The 19,489-nt window shown below is 41.3% G+C and overlaps 1 protein-coding gene across 1 annotated transcript in view; it reads right to left on the bottom strand.

Moving 5' to 3' along the window:
• Nucleotides 1-19,489, bottom strand: part of DTNBP1 (dystrobrevin binding protein 1) — a 65,559-nt gene continuing 46,070 nt past the window's right edge. The window contains exons 8-10 of the mRNA XM_065752345.1: nucleotides 4,989-5,144; nucleotides 3,120-3,263; nucleotides 1-922 (exon numbers count right to left, since the gene is read on the bottom strand). Coding sequence (XP_065608417.1) covers nucleotides 675-922; nucleotides 3,120-3,263; nucleotides 4,989-5,144 — 548 coding nt within the window. The 3' untranslated portion in view covers nucleotides 1-674. The remainder of the gene's footprint in view (nucleotides 923-3,119; nucleotides 3,264-4,988; nucleotides 5,145-19,489) is intronic.

Genomic DNA, 19,489 nt, shown 5'->3' with positions numbered 1-19,489 from the left:
TTGGGATAGAAATACTTTATTTTATCTCGAAAGAGGAGTAAGCTTACACAATGCTATGGGATCTGCTCCATGAGGAGTGCAACACTTCATACGCACCTCTCCTCCTTTTACTTTCTCTTTTTTTTTTTTTCCTTAACACCTACAGTAACTACGTTGGTCCTGAATAAGAAGTGTGAGATGAGAGAGATAGATAGTAAACGCTGCTGCATTAGTAGACAAAAACGGTAGGCAGACAGTAGGTAGCAAAGAGTAGAAAATAGCTTTTCATTTTGGTTTGGATCTTAAATCTTCAGTTGCAGCAGCTGAAAACATGCAAGGAACGGTTTGGGGTCAGTACTATACACAAAATGGAAAGATTCCCAATCAGCCGTTTAAAGGTTAGTGGCTGTAGTCACTTTTATCTTTCCCCTTTACTTCTTTTATACATAGTATATACAAAAGTTTCACTGCTCCTCTGAGCCCCAAGACCACTGTTACAGCGTGTGTGCTTTAGGCATACTCTTATTGTTAAAAACCAACCTCCACCTGACTGGCAATTCTGTGAAAAGGCTGTACGTAGTACTAGTAAAAAGGTCTGGCTGTTCGGATTGCTTAGCAAACTGTGACACAGGCAAGCTCCTCATTCATTTGTTCATTCATTCAGAAGTCATTCTTAAAGGATATGGTTTTAAGATTCAAATAGTTTGAGAGTCACTTTCATCGCTAACATCTGAAGCACCCTTTCTTTCAGTGACAGCAGCAAGAGCAGTGTCCACTTGAACCTCCTCTTCATCCGACTGAACGACCGGAGACTCTCCTTCGCTCGCCTCTTGGCTGGCAGAATCGGTGCAGGTGGATGACAGCGAAGACAGTTTGTGGCGTAATTCGGACTGGCTCGGAACCTGAAGACTGATCTCATTCACGTACGTGCTGGAGTCGGGCCCTTACAGGTGGAAAAACAACAACAACGAGAAATAAGCTACGGCTCAGCAAACGCAATGAGAAGTCACTATGTTAGTAGAGCTCAGGGTTGGGTTATCAGTTGCGCTCAGGCTCCTCTGCTCCTTTTGATGCTCAAAAACCTCCCAAGACACAAAGCTGCCTCTTGGCTTTTCTGACACTGCTCTCACGTATAAGCTGCAGACTGATTTTTGAAACTGATGGTGCACACATCTCTTGCTCATTCCAGTATTTTAATACTCGAGTTCTGAGTGACAGAAGAGGGCAGGAGGAAGAAGTCATAACCTACGCTTAAGTTTGCCTGTTAGCCAGGACCATTAACCTTCCTAACTCGGGCTACAGCATACGCTGAGAATCATCGCCAACAGAAAAGCCCTCCAAAAATAACTGTCCATCATAACGACACAAAAAATGAATGGAAAGCAACAACAAAAAGCCCTCAACGAAAACCACAAATACCTGGCAGGCAGACAACAAAAACAGTCTCCAGATTTGACTGAAAACAAAGATACAGAAGCACCTTGGGTACTGCATTCAGTTTTGGGCCCTTCACTACAAGACAGACACTGAGGCCCTGGAGCATGTCCAGAGAAGGGCAATGAAGCTGTGAGGGGGCTGGAGCACAAATCTTAACGAGGATCAGCTGAGGGGACTGGGATAATTCAGTCTGGAGAAGAGGAGGCTCAGGGGAGACCTCATCACTCTCTACAACTGCCTGAAAGGAGGTGGTGGTGAGGTGGGGGGTTGTTGGCATCTTCTTCCAGGTAACAGCAACAGAACAAAGAGGGAATGGCCTCAAGTTGCACCAGGGGAGGTACAGGTTGGATGTTTGGAAAAATTTCCTCTCCCTCTGTAAACTTACTCCTTCTGTAAAGTTGCATTATAGCTCAAGGAACTGGGAAGGGGATTTTAAGACTATGCTCCCTCTATCCTATGCAGACAGACTTCTAAGCAAATTCATTGCCACAGTGTCTGCAGTTTGAGAGTTCGGCTTCTAATGCTGCTTTAAATCCTCCTCTGGACACTTCCTGGCAGTAATTAAGGAAGGAAAAAACATGGAAAAACCTAAACTCTTTTTGTTACGATCTGCCTCATAAATCTCTTTATGCTTTCCTACTATATCCAGAAACTGCTAGGTCACCCAGCTTCAGCAGTGAGGAACCTTAATGAGAAAATACTGTTACGTAAGAGTATTTTTAAAAATAAATATTTCAGGAGGGTGCTGGCAGAAATGAGTGGGCTGCACCACCTTAGCCCTGCTCAAGGCCACAGGCAGAGCAGCTCATACTACATTGCCCTGCCTCTCAAACAGCCATAGCAGCATCTGGAGGCATTAGAAGCAAACAAATCCCTTCTGATTCAGAGTGAAATGAATTGTGTGGAGCCCCAAAAATAACGTTCACAAGACTGTCACACTGTAGGAGCAACAGCTGTAGAGGAGCGAGGCCTGCCCATTCCACCTCTGTGTTATGCGTGAGTGCTACAGCGCACCGCAGCACCAGCGCGTGGTGGTGTGTATGCACAGGTGTGCAGCAAGTACATATGCAGTGTAACACTAACGTTACAATACAGAAGGAATACAGTTATTTCAAAGGCTGATGCATCTACATCATCTGAGGCAAAGTGCAACCACTTCCTGCATTTCCTCACTAACACAGTCATACTGTCTGTTGATGAGACATGAAGACTGAGGCCCTGGAGCCCCTCAAGCTAACATCTGCCAGAACCAGCATGGGGAACGGCCCTGGCTTCTGGAATTAGCACACACACAAATAGTGATTAACTCTAGTAATTAATGAACTGGATATCTATCAAAAAAGCCATCTGAATGCAGTTTTTGCACAACAAAATATAAAAACCTTCAGTAGTCACATTTGTTACAGCACCCTCTATCAACTTATTGTCAGAAAAAATGCAGCAGAAAGCTTTATGTAGCAAACCCCCTCTCTGTATCTTAACAGATAAGACATTAAGCTGCAGTAAGCAGACAATGAGAGCGACAGGCCAGAAACACCACGCAGTTCTGCAGTGTGCTGTCCTGTGCTGCAACTCGATACGAGCATCCCGATAAACACCAGTGAGAAACATTCAAACTGTGTAACGTTTTATGAGGCAACATCATCCATTACAAACGAGAGCAATTCTGGTGATTAATCGTTTTGGCAGTACTAGGAGCATACCCAGCATGGGAGAAAGCATATTATTGTCCTCGCCTCCTGAGTTTAAAAAGACATCGAGTGCTTCTTGGTCAGACATGTCCATTAGGTCCATCTGTTCCAGCATGTCCACATTCACTTCCATGGAAGACATACTGCCAATTGGTTCTGTAGTAAAAATAGCGCAATGAGCAAACTGACGGTCAGCGACATGATGTTATTACCTACACAGGCTTTAATTGCTGCTGTAATTGTACACATCAGTAATAATTAAACCAGATATGGAAGGAGCGCATGCATCAGATAACTGCTGGGCAGCAATCTCAGCCCAAATCCAAGAACTCTGTGCAACCTCTGTTGCGAAACTAAAATCCATTACAGCTTTTGCAAAACAGAACATTTTTAGCAACAACGCCTGCAGCAATAGCTTTGGAAATACACTGAGATGAGGCTCAGGGACAAACTCTGGAAGTTTCCAGTATGCAGCACCCTTTCCCACTTGCCTCAGCCAAGTCTCTTTAGATTAAAACCCAACTTCGAGCACACAATCTCTAGGCATCAAAGGATGGGGACATGAAAACTAGAAATGAGGATTAACGTTAACAGAGGAGCCATCCTTCCTCATTCCATTAATCCAGTCTAATAAGTGGCAGCAGCATGCACAACATCTGATGCCCAATATCTCTCCAGGCATGGGGATTTCACGCATTAACACCTCAAGAAAACTACTTATTGTCAGCGTAACAGTAACTATTCACAGGGAAATTAAATGCCTGGATGAGCATCTTCTTCCTTAAATAACAGAGCATACAAACACAGAACAAGAGTTTTCAAGGGTACTCAAGATTTGAGTCCATTTGTTGCATGTGTGTTCACAACAGTTTATCTAAGTGAAACAATTATACTATTAAAGCCTTTGTATGTGAAATGAAATCAAATTGTATCAGTGTTTTTCTTCCATACATACTGTACTTATGTACTTTTACATGTGCAGGCCAGATACAAGTATTTACAGAATGTCCCATTCTGCGTTATACTGAAAATAAGAAGTTCAAAAAAGTACATGCCCACCTCTCTCAAACAAAGCAACACAGCTACCACGAGTAGCAGTGACATTGTCAACCTCTAGCATAAAAAGATTATGTATACACACACATATATATACATTTATATATATTTACGCACACACAGAAGCCAGGGAATGCAACCTCATTTTTTTTCCCAGACTAGAGGAACCCCATTTCTCAAATAGCCCAATCTGCAGCACTTTGCAGGTTAGCATTTATGGCACTCGTGCAGAGAAACTGAAATCTTGGACTGTATTCCCTACTCCAGCATTACAGATGACAGCAGACCTGGTCCTAAAGCAAGGACAGAGTTTCCACATTTTTCCTGCTACATGAATTATGTTCTCTCCTGCTTTCTTTCCTGTCCTACAAACATTTTGGCCCAACAGATGGATGCCTCCCACACAGAAGTGTCTGTAGTCTACAGCATTCTTGTCCTTTAACTAGCTGGGAGATGCCAGACCTGAGTCATCCACAATAAGGAGAAAGCTTCATCTATGTCCTAATCACATACTCCAGAGATTTCATAGGCAACTTAAGCTGCCATCTGAGAATTGTTTTGAAAGACAACACTGAGCTTTGCCTGCACCTTTAGAAACGTTCTGAGGCCCTTTCTGCCAGGTGATGATACCAGGCTTTGGCACCATGACACAGGTGACCACCTTCACCCACACCTTCAGAAATATGGGTGCAGCTCCCCCAAGGAAGAATTTAAGCACTGCACTGCTTCAGCTGTAAGTACTTAGACCCATTGCTGGCTGTGACCCTTAATCAGCACTCTCTAAGTTGTGAGTTCATGGATCACACCTGAAGTATCAAAACTTGCCTCGTCTCTCCGCTATCTGCAAGTATCCTGTAGAAAGGTATTGCTCCATGTCCTGCTGGAAGGCTTCTTCAAAGAATTTCTGACGTTCTTTCAGCTTCATCTGCTGGGTGTGCTCCATATCCAGAACCTTCTGTGCGTGTTCAGCATCCAGCTCAGCTGAGCATAAAAGACAGAAAACAAACAAATCAGTCATGTGCATGTCCCCCTGCCTCTCAGGATTTCAAGGCCAAGGAGAAGTTCAATAGTGACAGACTGTTACTACAGACTGTTAACAGAGGCTGTCGTATAAGGAGTCTTCTGTGCTTTGCAGCAATATTTTGAAACTGACAATAAGAATACTGTATCACACAGCACGATCTTATCATTAAAGTGATATCATAACTATGTTGCGGCAATATGCACATTTCTTGAACTGCGTGAACCTGAAAGCACCACCTCTCAATACTCAGGATTTCAAAACCCATTAATGCTGGTTTTTTGCTATTGTATGTACTTGATACACACGCACAATTAATTGGGATGTTTCAGTGCGTATCTGAGTGCAGAAATACACATATGCAGGTGTGTGCATATCTGCGTGAGATGTTCCAGTTCTGTCAGCACCCACACAGACAGAAGCAAAGCTGAACTGTATCTGAGGTGCAGTGCAGAGGAGCCGTGAGCACAGCCTGGGCTGACATGAGGTAGAGAATCACTCCTGTTTTCAATGCCAACATCACACAGTCATTAACATCAAAATACTTCTCCGTATACAGCAGTAATGACAGCACCAGATGATGATGACACTGACACCAAAGAAGCAGAGCCAATTGCCACAAGTTCCTAATGCACTACCCAAGAGAAAGGGGCAGCTTGAGTACTGTGTACAGATGCACAGCGACAACCAGTTTTGCTTACACATATCTAATGCCAGCCTCTAGCAGCTCCACTCTTCTACGGAGAAACAAATATTAGCCTGAATATCAATGGAAGATCTCCTTCCTCTTGTTCTGCCCTACAGGTCAGAGGATACTCAAAGAAATGAACTATTACGTTTGGTGAAGAGTAACGTTTTCTAGAATAAGATCTTAGCTACTGAAGCAGCCTATCAGAATATGCTTCAGCATATCTGCATCTGGGGGGACGTACAAAACTGAAAACGTTCCTCTTACAGCTCTCTCTCTGCGTTTCTAAAGTGCTCTAATGAGCTCTCTGCTCACAAGAGCAGAATTTGCCTGCGGAGTGGCTGTTGGAAAGGGCACAGAGCTGCTCTGCCCACCAGGGAGAGCTCCATAAACAGCTGGATACAAATCCTGGCTTCCCTGCAGCAGGCAGACACAGCCAGAATGCAGCATCCATACAGGCAAACAGTGAAAGGGTGTAAGGTTGTCTGGGGTGAGCACTGTGTCAGTCCTCCAGGGAAAATGCTATCACAGAATCACAGAATCGTAGGGTTTGAAAGGGACCTCTAGAGATCACTGAGTCCAACCCCCTGCCAAAGCAGCTCCCTAGCCCAGGTTGCACAGGTAGGCATCCAGGCGGGTCTTGAATGTCTCCAGAGAAGGAGACTCCACCACCTCTCTGTGCAGCTGTGCCACTGCTCCGTCACTGCACTGTGAAGAAGAATATTCACAATATTTCAGAATATGGAATTCAGTAGGAGCATTCACCATTTCGCAGACTGCTATCAGAATTCAAAAGGTGTTTCACTACACTGGGAAATGAAAGCAAAGTAATTCCCTCTGTCACTACATCAGTTCATGCACAGAAGCTGCAATAGTTGCCAAAAGGAGCTATAAAACCGGACTGACAAACCAAACAGCCATTAAACCATCAGTAAGTAAGCTGACATCTTTTTGTTAACACAAATTTTGGTAGTAGAACATCAGTATACCACAAGGAAAGCATTTTCCTTTAAGTCAACCCATCTTTATTATCAATTACACAGCTGCATACAGTGACTCTACATTCCCCGGGGCTATCTGGGGATACATTCCTCCTACTGCGACCCTGAATGATGAGCAATCATTAATAACACTGCGGATGATGCGGAAATGTTATTCAATTCTAATAATAAGAGCCAGCGGCTCCCACCGGCAGCAGAAAATGTCCGATCTCTCTCGTAATATATTCTGACAGTTTTGCACAGTGTATGGGTAGATGAGGGTATTTTTAACCCCATAAATGAGGCAGTATATCCAAGGGACACATGAGACTTGTACAACTTCCCTAACACCATGCTCAGTTTTTCCCTTTTGCCTAAAATGTCCTGCGTACTCCCGCTGTTGTCCCGGCCAAAGCTGCAGGCTAAGGGCTGCCTGCATGCTGACAATGTGATAAACGGTAAGAAGTGCTGCCACTGGGCTAAGTGAAAGCAAACAGCTGCACCTGAACAACAGAAAACAGGTGGCAGGTTTTCTGTTTTGTTTTTCTCCACAAAGCTATTCAGAATTACATTCCCCATAATCCAAGAGCAGAGTTCATAACACACCCAATAGACCTAGCACTGAAAGAAAAGACACGAGTGTCATCCATACACACTCATAAACTGTTTATGGCCACGTGTGAACTCTTACAAACATCACTGAGACCCAACTCATGTAGAATGCCATCACAGGTTATATAACCCTACCACAGCTCTGAGCCACCTATGGCTTTTTGTGAGAGCACAACTACGTGGAAGTAAAACATTTCTTAAGAACTGGAAGCTCGTGCCATCTGCCCCTCCCTCAGGAACAGGCTCCAGATCTTTAAGGAGATCTGAATACATTCGAATATCTCAATTCTAAATGATTTCATAAAACATTTCTATTTACAAACAGACTCTTATTTTGAAGGAAAAAGACACCATATCTTAAGTTGAAGTTTTAAGGCCTGAACAGTAGGCCTCGATCCAAAGTTGACCTCTAGATAAATCTCACAAACCAGCATCATTTGTATTATCAGTATCCAGTCCTTAGTGAAATATGTATCTCAGATAAAATATATCACTAGCAAGAGACATAGCTTAGACAAAGCGTTATGAGAACGTATCTACCTTGTTTAGAAGTATAGTGCTAGGCCTACAAGTACACAAACTTCCTTAGCTCCTCACTGAGCCCTGGCCAGGCTTGAGGTAGAATCCAAAAGGGAGAAAAAAACCCAGATGGTTCCACCTAACTGCCACGTAAACTTGTTTATTCAACAATATAAAAGTTGGACCCTCTTGTAGCAAAGCTGGAGATCTCATCTATGAGTGGATATACTGTGTAGGATCTCCCAGTTGCTGGGGAAAGGCTCTCCAAATCCTCACTGCAACCTGGGCTCCCCAGTGACTGTGGATCTGATGATGGCAAAATATTTGGGCAACTGCTGACACTTCTTAATCACTACCCCTATCCTCATGTAGTAATGGTTAGGTGCATTGCCTTGCTCTGTTCTATTCTTGCTTTATCATTTCACTTATTGCCTCATTGCTTTAAACTTAAGTAAAAATAAATGCACTTCTTTAACTTGGTGCCTGTGACCTTTGTGCTGACCTAGACAGCTAGCAAAACAAGAGTCCAGAGAAGGGCTACAAAGAAAATAAAGGGCCTGGAGCACCTCTCTTATGAGGAAAGGCTGAGAGACCTGGGTCTGTTCAGCCTTGAAAAAAGACTCAGAGGGGATCTGATCCACTTCCATAAATACTTAAGGTGGAGGAGGCAAAAGAACAAATTACAATAGCTTATAACCACATAGCTCAAGTGTAAAGGGAACTGTTTTCTGACAGCATTCGCTTGACTGACTGACCTGCTACAAATTATAATTCCTGCTGCTGTAGCTAAAGGTTTACCCAACCAACTAGCTAAGGGACTCTTTTACACTTTAACCTACAACGTTTCCCAGTTGCACAAAACATATTTCCTGATTAAGTATGGCCACAAAGAAAGCAAACTGGGAGAACAACTACAAAAAAGCAGCAATTTAAGTTTTTTTAGATTGATAATATATCCCTTAGATCTCACATGAAAGATGTCAAGCCGTCCAAATATGAGGGCTGCTTCAGAAGTAATGCCCCCTACTTTATTACACTGGCCCACGACATCAGAGGTGGATGCTGGTGGTACTGCAGTAGGGGGTTGAACCTTCCCACCAATAGTTCATTCCATTCCGTTGTTGCCACACACCAGACAGCAGCAGAGGGGCTTGTCTGAAAAACTGGTATCTGACATGGAAGTGTGGATGAAGCAAAGGTGTGTCACTGAATTCCCCCACCAGGAAAACACTGCACCCTTGGACATTCAGTGATGCTTGCTGAATGTTTATAGAGAGCCAACAGTAGATGTGAGCACAGTGAAACAGTGGGTGGTACATTTCAGCAGTGGCAACAGCAGCATGAAAGACAAGCCACATTCCAGATGGCCGTGCACTGCTGTTACACTACAAAATGAAGAGTGCCTTCATCAGCTCATCTGCACGAACCAGTGGATTATAATCAGGGAACCATGCAAAGAGCAGTGAGTATTGGCTTCAGTGCGATGGAAACAATGTTGGCAACATCAGGATATTGTGAAGTCTGCACTGGAGGGGGTCCCACGAATGCTCACACAGGAACAGAAAGAACACTGAATGCAAATTTGTCAGGATCTGTTGATCCAACAAAAGGCTGAAAGTGACAGTTTCCTGGATTGCATCATTACTGGTGACTAACTGGAGTCAAAACAGCAGTCCATGGAGTGTCAACGTGAATTTCCCATCAAAGTAATGGTTCAAGACACAGCCCTCAGTGGGTGAGATGATGAGCACGCGTCTTGGGATAGGAAAGGGGTGATCCTTCTGTATTTCCTGGAGCCCTGACAAGCCATCAGCTCTGATCACCACATCACGATGCTAGCTAAGGCAAAGGCTCAAACTTCCAGAGAAGATGACAACCTTTCTCCAGCAACACGATAACACCAGGCCCCGTACCTGTTTGAAGACCATGAAGCACACTGCCATGGCTGGACTGTCCTAAGACATCCACTGGTATAGTCTGGATTTGGCACCTTCTGACTTCCATTTGTTCAAGCCTATGAAAGATGGACTGTATGGGCAACATTTTCCCAGCAATGATGTTGTCATAGCAGCTGTCATAGCAGCTGTGAAACAACAGGCCACCTCCATTGGTACACAGTTTTATGTATGCTGCATGCAGGCTCTTGTTCATTGCTGGCTAAAATGCATAGCTAATGATGTGGTTATACTGAAAAATAAGTGTTCTGTAGCTGAGAATCTGTTCTATCAAATAAAGATATTGCATTCTTTGTACGTGACATAGTTTCTATGGAAATAAATAAAAGGGATTACTTTTAGAGTAACCTACAAAGATGTGTTCTGGTGCCTTTATTCTGTTATTCAATCTGTTTACTTTTCTTCAAATAATTTATTACTTTACAGTCCCCCTGGGATCTAGAATCAATAAGTGCATCTGCCATGAAGAGGGAAAGATACAGAACAAAACAAAAAACTGGAGCTTAGTCTAAGTGCTCTTTTTCTTCCCCTGAAGTTCATGTTCTTTGTAGACTCTTTCAACCACATCACAAAATGTATGCAAGCATTCTTCCTAGGGACTCTTGCTGTCAGTAACCACATCAAAGTTTCAAGCAGCTCTTCGCTGAACACACCCCAGGTTTTTTATGTTCCTCCAGCACTGGGTGGTGGGTAGATGGGCACATTATGAGGTCTAACAAGCACTCAGCAGGGCAGAAAAACCCTTTCCCTGATCTCCTGGCTGTGCTCCTGTTCCTACATGCTGTGGCCTGCCTTGCAAGCTGCTGGCTGACGCCCAGCTCACTGCCCACCACATCCCCCCAGAGTCTTTCTGCAGAGCTGCTCCTCCTGCCCAGGAGCACAAGGCTGCACTTGTACCTGCTGAGCCTCTCAGTTCTTCAGTCCTATCATCGCCATTCTGACTCATCACTTAATCTTCTAACTTATGCTAACAGCTGTCTCATTATCTATCCTTAAGTGCAAGAGAAAAGCAAGAGAAAATGCTGGAGAGTGCCCCAAAGATACAGGTTTTCTCAAAAACGTTTAAATTGCTTGTGATGGAATTTAAGAAACATTTTCACAACATAAGGGAGGAAGTTCACCAGATCACTCCTGCTCTATACTTTGCTAAGAAGTGGTGGGAAAAGCACTGGCAAAATTTAGAAAAAAGGATACAGGTACAAAAATCCTCCTGATCCATATAGGAATGAAACTAAAATAAGTGAAAACTATGAAATCTAATTATTTAAAGCTCAGATTCAAAAGCTTGTTTGCAAAGTAAAAGCTTTTTCTTTCAAGTGCATATTCAAACAACTACAAAGCAAAAATTAAACCCTGACTTGCTAGCCAGCAAAGTCAGGTTTTCACTGGAACTCAGCGACATTGCATGTTGCTGCAGCCAGCAAAATCACAGAAAACCACCTCTGTTGGAAAAAATACACATAGCTCTGAACAAGATTTATTCTCTTGAAATCTTGCATTTTCATCACAAAATATTTTACTAAAATCAAGGTTAATAAAACTAATGTTATTAAAATATCAGCCAATAAAATCAACCACATTCCTTGAGAAAATTTAATGAACTTGTGCTTTTACAGATTGCATCAGAAAGCAAACCCACTAATTAGCCCAGAAATAATCCAGCCGAGAAGGAAAGCAGAGATCTCACCAGAGCAGAGGAATTACGTTTCTCAATGAGTGTTTTCAGTAAGTTGGCTTACCTCAAAAACTCCTTCTAAACAAACAAATCGCCTACTTGAGAACCTTCAAAAATACAGAATCAGCCTAAATAAATACCAGAACAAACTACTGAAAGCAACTGCCTGCATATTTCAGGAATCCAGCTACTGAAACAGCACCTGCAGGAAAAAGCAGCTTCTGACCAACATGACAGGAAACTCTATTTGGGAGAAGGTTTCCACATAACTCCAAACCTTATATGGCTGTGGGTAATCATTATAATTAAGAGGTCCTAAAAATACACTCTACCAAACAACATGAACTGGGTTCTAAAAATGTGTATATATCTAGAATTAAAAAAATAATCACACCATCTTTATAGCCATATGCCTCACTCGCATGGTGTGAGAAGAACGTTAAGAGTTTGACAGTACCAGGATCAGGTCAGCTAAGCAAAAGGTTATTGCATTTGCATTTATTTTACTTTCACAGCTTCTTAGCTCCCTCCTTCTTTGCAAAGTCTTTTAATGATGCCATTTCTAGGGGCAGAGCAGCAGCTTGCTACTGCAGATACTGCACTCACCTGAACTACAGAGAGAATGCACCCAGTTAACAAAGGTTTGGGCTTGTTTTGATTTTTAAACAGCTAGTACAACATACACAATTAATTTAGGGGCTCAGCCAAGTACATCACATGAAGAACCAAAGATTGGCTTTAACCACAGCCAAAATCATAATGGATTTACTGTACTACAGCGTGCTGCCTTATTTATCTGTGCTTGCTTCCAAACTTTAGTGCCTTCAGATGTTCAAGTGCACATTGCACGAAGGGTGGCAACGTTAACAGCAAATGCCTTAGGCAGCAAATTCATCTCCTCCAGGCCTATTCTTATCACGGAATCATAAAATGGTTTGTGTTGGGACCTTTAAGATCATCTAATTCTGACCCCACTAGACACCTCCAACTAGACCAGGTTGCTCAAAACCCCATCCAGCCTGGCCTTGTATGCTTCCAGGGAGGGGGCATTCACTGCCTTTCTGGGCAACCTGTCCCAGCATCTTGTCACTCTCACAATGAGTTCTTGACTTGCTTTGGATTAACAAACCTACAGTCTAACATTTTTCAGTCTCCCGGTCCAATTTCAATAAGGGATAATTTTAAACTGACCTAGTACAGGAATTCCACAATAAACAAACTGGCAAGCATTTGAGCTCATGTGCCTGTTTCCTGCCTCCCTATGAATCTCCCATTTACCATACTGTAAGAACAATAAACTCTGTTAGTAAGCTGTCAAGTATTTGTTTCCAATACAAATTATCCTGACATGTACCTTCACTATGTATAGATTCATTTCTCAAGACAATCCGGCCTTAAAATCTTGCCACATGCTACAGAAAAATCCCACTGTTAACAAAAATTGTACTTGCCAAACAGTTCAAATGACTAGTCTACTATCATGAACACTGTTATTTATTCTATGCACTCTAATTACTGTTTTTTGTCTCCCTTCAAAATACTCATTTTCAGATGGATAAACTCATCAATAGTAAATCTGAGCCTGAAGTACAAAAAATAGAAACCACAGTACCACAATATTATGTTCAAGCTTGTAAAAGTTCATGAAAACATCCCAACTGAGATTAATGGTAGACCATCACCCAGATGCAAATTGATCTACTGAACAGTTGAAAATAGTAATTACATTCCAAAAAGGCAGCCATCTTTGCTCTGGAAAAAGAAAGGTTTAAGCTAAAGCAAATGGCTTCTGCTACTACAGCAGCAGTGCTAACCTCAACATTGGCACACCTCAGATGCTTGCCTTTAAATCTAATTATATGCATGCACAGACACATTATAAATAAAGTATGAGAGACTGTTTTGCTGTCACTACACATTGTGCATGCGCTGAAAATATGGGTTCCACAACCTGGCAAATCAGTTGGCAGGTATCAGCTTTTATTTGTCCCTGAGAACAACAAGAAGCCTCAAACTCTTGCTTTGGTGAAACTGCTTTTCACCCAATCTATAACCATCATCAGCTATACTGGCTAGCACAGAAATACCAGTCAGTGCTTAATGAAATCCTGCTTCCCAAAACGGAAGGTGAGCAATTAACTTATTTTTACTATTTTCTACTAACAACAAAGAAAATGAGAGTTTCATTCCATACTGCGTTTTTAGAATAACCAATTTTCTGATCTCATCATTAAGTTTACATCTCCCTCTCCAGAGAGAGCTGTAGAGCTCTCTGGATGAGTCTTACGAGCTTCAGGGCCAAAAGGAATGTGATATGGGTTCACAGTCTCAGTATGTTACATTTCAACTTATATTATGTAACAGTATCTTGTTTTTTTTTCTGGACAGAAACATCAAGAAAAAAAATATTTGCACTGGAAAGAATCCAATGCTCACAAAAAAAATATATCAAAATTTGCTTTGTATTTTACCTACACACAGAATAGGACTGTTGAACTAATTGCTCTGATAAGGCTGCCTGATGGAGAGATACATCCCCCAGCTTTCACAGATTCCCTGTTACAGATCTCAGGACAAACCCTTACATTCCATTCTGTGGTAATCTCTGGGTGAGAAAAGAGAACGCATCTGAAAAACTCTTAAGAGGTAGAAGCTTTACCACAGCAGTGTTTTAGAAAACAAATGGAAGTATTTCACTGAGCTTTACACTTCACGTTCAAAATTCAGTTTTCAGTGCATACAGTCACGCTAGAAACTGAAAATCTTTCATTCATCAGCACCACCACAGACCACTCACTTCAGCAGACAGTTAAGCACTTCAGGCATGAAGAGGGCCATTTGTTGTTTCTAAGGCACACTTCAATACAAATCTTAGGTTAACATAAGCAATGACTTAATGAGAAACAGAAAAAAATCCTACCTTTCACAAAAAGTACACAGCTATATGAATAAGAACTTGTTTTTGCCTTATCTCTTCCACATGACAGAGAATTTGGTTATGTGTTATGTAAATAACATACCACACATTTGTGGAGCAGGTCTGTTATGGAAAGTAACACAAAATGTTTTTGTCCATCGGAACTGGAAATAATTTCCAGTGTTCTGTCCTCTTTCATCTGGATCTATTACAAAACTGGAGTTCTGAAAGCACAGAGCCTGTAAGACTTGTTGCACTCTCAGTGATCAGCATTGTCAGTGTCAGGGATGTAAAGGCCTGGCTCTAAAGTGTAAGTGGGGCTCTGCGATTTCAACAGAACCTACTTTTCACTCTTTAAACAAGCAACATATCCCATGTTTAAAAAAAAAAAAGTTAAAAAATTTAAAAAAATTGTGTGTCTAAAGGCAAATGCATGCCTACCTCTTTGGAGTAGGCTCAATCAATGTGAAAGGACTAAATAGTAAGTAACAAACAGCAAAAAGCTTTTGTTCTTTGTTATTCGGTTCTATTTTAAGCTAAGCATAATAGGGGAAGAAATCTACAAATTAAACCTAAACTTTCAAGTTTTCAGGAGTATGGGAATGCCAATGAAATTACTCTTCCTCATGTACAACACGTGTTAAGGTATCAAAATTTCACATGCAGTAATATTTTTAAAGAACATCATCAGCCAATGGTTATATCAATAGCTTCACCTATTTATTTTTTCTTGATGACATTGCCTATTTCCCTCTCTATTTCTGTTGAAGCAATCTCCAATAGGAGCAGAAAAACCACTAATCATTCACACTTATTGCTCCTTCCTCATTCTTAGAGATCAGCAAGTAAGAAAAAGACAATTAAATTAAAAATCCAGTCCAAACTGCTCGGCTAACACCCCAGAAGGTATCACGCTGAAGATGTCAGAGATCCTAGTGGGGACCAGACACACATTTGATGCAATTAGCAAAAGGAGATCTGACGTACTGTTTCCTACTAAGGAAGTTGTACCTCAGAACATTCTAATAGTATCATAAAAACATTGTAGAATGGCCTGGGTTGAAAAGGACCTCAAAGATCATCTATTTTCAACCCCCCTGCCATGGGCAAGGTCATCAATCACCAGACCAGGTTGCCCAGAGCCACATCCAGCCTTGCCCTGAATGCTCCAGGGATGGGGCATCCACAACCTCTCTGGGCAGCCTGTTCCAGTGCGTCACCACCCTCTGAGTGTAAAACTTCTTTCCAGCATCCAACGTAAATCTCCCCATCTTAGTTTAAAACTTTCTCCCTTGTCTTAGAACTGTCAAACTGAGTAAACAGCCACTCCCCCTCCTGCTTATACACTCCCTTCAAGTACTGTAAGGCCACAATGAGATCTCCCTGGAGTCTTCTCTTCTCCAAGCTGAACAAGCCCAGTTCCCTCAACCTTTCTTCACAGGAGATGCTCCAACCCTTCTCTGGACCCGTTCCAAGAGCTTTGTGTCTTTCTTGTGCTGGGGGCCCCACATCTGGACACAGTACTCCAGATGGGGCCTCACAAGGGCTGAGTAGAGGTGGACAATTACCTCCCTCTCCCTGCTGGCCACCCCTTTTTTTTAATACATCCCAGGATACAGTTGGCCTTCCAGGCTGCAAGCATGCACTGCTGGTTTAGTAAACTGAAAGAAGAGTAACTTTCTGACAACTATTAGATGCTTTACTACTTGAGGAATTTTAGAATACCCACTGCCTGGTATTCATTACCCACAGACCATCAGTTATGACTTTGAAAAGCCCTGTTTATTATCAAATGCAAAACAAAGAAGAAATCATTCTTTTAAAAATTAAACATGTTACAGTGCCATATGCTTCAGGCATGAGAAAATGTTGACAACCAAACCAAAAATTAACTACAATTCAATTCTTATGAAACAGTGAGGCTGAACACATACAGCAGTGTTTTAAGAATATCTCGAAAGTAAAAGGGCATCATATATAGTAAGGTCAGAAATAACCACTAGTGTGCTTTTTTCCTCTGAAATTTTTCATTTTTAAGAAGCAAAAAAGAAAAAGCCTAAGTAAAACAGAAAAGCAATTTAGTTAACGCTGAACCAGAATGGCTATCAATTTTCTAAAGGAATTCGCAGTACATCTGTACTAAAGAAAGGATACTGAACTTAAAACTTTAATTAAACGTTTTAGATTCTCCTCTATGCTTCCAGTTTTCAGGTTCTAGAAACCATCCCACTTGCTTCTCCGTTTTATTTTGAATACCAGGAGGTTCGTATTTCAGAAATAACAGATCTTAACAGAAAAAGAAACCCAGACAAAAATTCCAGCTGACAGAATATTGGCTCATTTTAAACAGGTCCTTTGCATGAGTGAATTCTTCTGATTATATATATATATATATATGTATATATATGTTTTTTAAATAAATATTTTTGGAGAAGAAAAAAAAAGTGCTAAAAGATTATCTACTACTGCTGGCTTGATGACTTATTTGTTCCAAGCTGTTGAACTTTTACTGTTAAAGGAGGAAAAAAGGTCTATCCTAAAGACTTGTGTATTTTACAGCTAATTCAGGAAGGCTTCCACAACTTTGTCATGCATATTTTTTGAAGACATTCGAGAATAAACCTTAAAGAGCAACTCATGCAGGGAGGTGTGAAACCAAAATCCTATTTTCTTTACAATGTCTAAACTATGATGGAAATGTGTAGCAGGTTTTCCTTTCCTTTCCTTTTTTTTTTTTTTTTTTTTTTTTGTTGTTTTGTTTTGTTTTAGGGGTATTGTTCACCTTTGAAGAACGTCTCATGCTTTAAGTCTTCCAGTATCCTCTACGGCAGCCAATATTTGCTAGTAACAGGAGGGGAAACTACATTTCATTAGTTTTCAAGTTTTCATTCTGAAATCATTCACATTTTTACCACATTTACTTTTTTAAAGCCAACTGGAATAAACCTGTGTATCGGTGTTGGCAAAATCAAGGTAAGCCATTATTCCACTAAAGAATAAAACTGATCTTTACAGTACTAGATCAGACTGGCACCACCACACAATGGACACATTTGTGCCTGGGTGCAAAAAGTATCTTTGGTGGATCAAACAATTCTGAACAAGAAACATTTCCAGTGGTTTTTACTTGTTTGCTTTTAAAGATAAGCAAGTCTCACCCATTCTCCTGCACGCATAAAAGATGTAGAACCAAAGAACCTTGGCAACTCCAGCCACAACAGCAGCTGTGTTCACTTTCAGTGCATGACAAAAGTATTTTCACATTTTAGCCATTAATTTGTCAGCATCAGGCATGAAATTACAGTGTAATTTGAACCCGTGTTCATATCGCTTTAGCTTGCAGTATCAGATAAATTGATTTCTGAAGTATGCCATTCAAATCAAACTGACGTAAGTGACTGGAGCATTAATTTTCAAGTATTGCATTAGGCTGGTTAAAAGACATTGTGCAAAACCTAACAGGTCTTCTCACATACTCAAGAGTTTAATACCTTAAAATTAGTAATTAAATCAGTGGAGATCAATAGATTAAATTATTAGGATGAAATAAGGCTAGGTAAGTTTTTTATTGGTTAGCATTATCAAGCAACTAGGTCATCTGTATCCTCAAAAAAAAAAGGAGTATAATTAACAGATAAGACCTTTTTATTATTTAATGTTCACATTTTAAATCTGCTTCTTATGAAGAGGGGTAATCATCATCAAAGTACTATAAGCCTTACTAGGTTTATCAGTTGCTTAACTCAGTATTCAAACACAATTGTAAGGAAACAAGAGACCCCAAGCAGTGAACTTGAGAGAGGCTGCAGCAGATGCCTGGTGTTACTAATGCATCAGTGGAGCAGGAAACAAGAGAGAAAAAATACTACAGGAAAGAAGATATAAAATAAGAGAAATGAAGATGGAGCAGGGGAGGAGGGGAAGGGCAGCTGACAACTCGGGTTGCTGAACAGAGCTCGTAAATAAAATATGACCCTTTATGCTGGATTTCTCCAGTCTGGTAGAGATTAAAAAAGTTGTGAGGAGAAATCAGGTCCTAACCAGGAGAAAGAACCCCAGAATAGAGGCCCAGAATGCTTTGTTGTGCTAAAACTGAACACTGAGAACAAAATTCAGCGCTACAGAATTGGCTATTGCCAAAGAAATCTGCACAATTGAAGCTACTGAACCAGACAAAAACCCAAGGAGCTGCAGGAGCAATTAGAGATGAGTGCAAAAGCTCACGTAGGGCGACCAGTAGCGACTACAGCCTATGCCTATGGTAAAAAGGACCTGACAGATGACACCTAGGATACAGTATCTCATTCAGGCAAACAAAGGAAAGCCTCCTAAAGGATGCACAGGCATCGAAGTGACAGTGAGGAGTGAATAAAAGCAGAAATCCAGGAAGCTGATAAAAGCATCAACAAGGGGAAAGGGAGAGGGAAGGGGGCTGCTTGAAGAGGGAAGTCAACGCAATCAGAGCTGTGAATCCCATAAAATACACTTCCTGCAAAGTCATTCTTTTCAACGTGCACAGCTATTTGAGATCTCTCCCCTGCCTTCTCTTTTTCCAGAACACAGTGGCACGTCTGTCTTCAACATCCTCTGACACATCTCAGTACAGCGAGTGCTTAACTGAGCCTGTGCTGCGATACAGCATGAAATGCAGTATTAATTCTCCTGACATCTGTATCAATTAACTTCTGCCATAGGTAGGCACTTTAAAAGCCTTCATCATCAGGCCAAATAATGTTCCATTTATTATCTTTCCCTTACCTTCTGAATAAGCATAAGGCCCTACTAATTTCATTTTCAATTTTATTATTTAGATTATTTTATTGGTAATAAGCCATGAGTACCTCACAAAATGCAGGCAAATTTACTGTGTAAACATGCAGTTAATTTCTGAAAAAGTGAAGTTTCTTATCATGGCCCTATCTGTCTAGCCAATATCTCTCTGCAAAAGGTGATCTGTGG

Source organism: Cyrtonyx montezumae, unplaced genomic scaffold (assembly GCF_038088225.1).
Source record: "Cyrtonyx montezumae isolate F1298 unplaced genomic scaffold, pur_monq_1.0 scaffold_8, whole genome shotgun sequence".
NCBI lineage: Eukaryota > Metazoa > Chordata > Aves > Galliformes > Odontophoridae > Cyrtonyx > Cyrtonyx montezumae.
The sequence above is the reverse complement of the archived record's forward strand: the minus strand, read 5'-3'. Positions and strand labels throughout refer to the sequence as shown.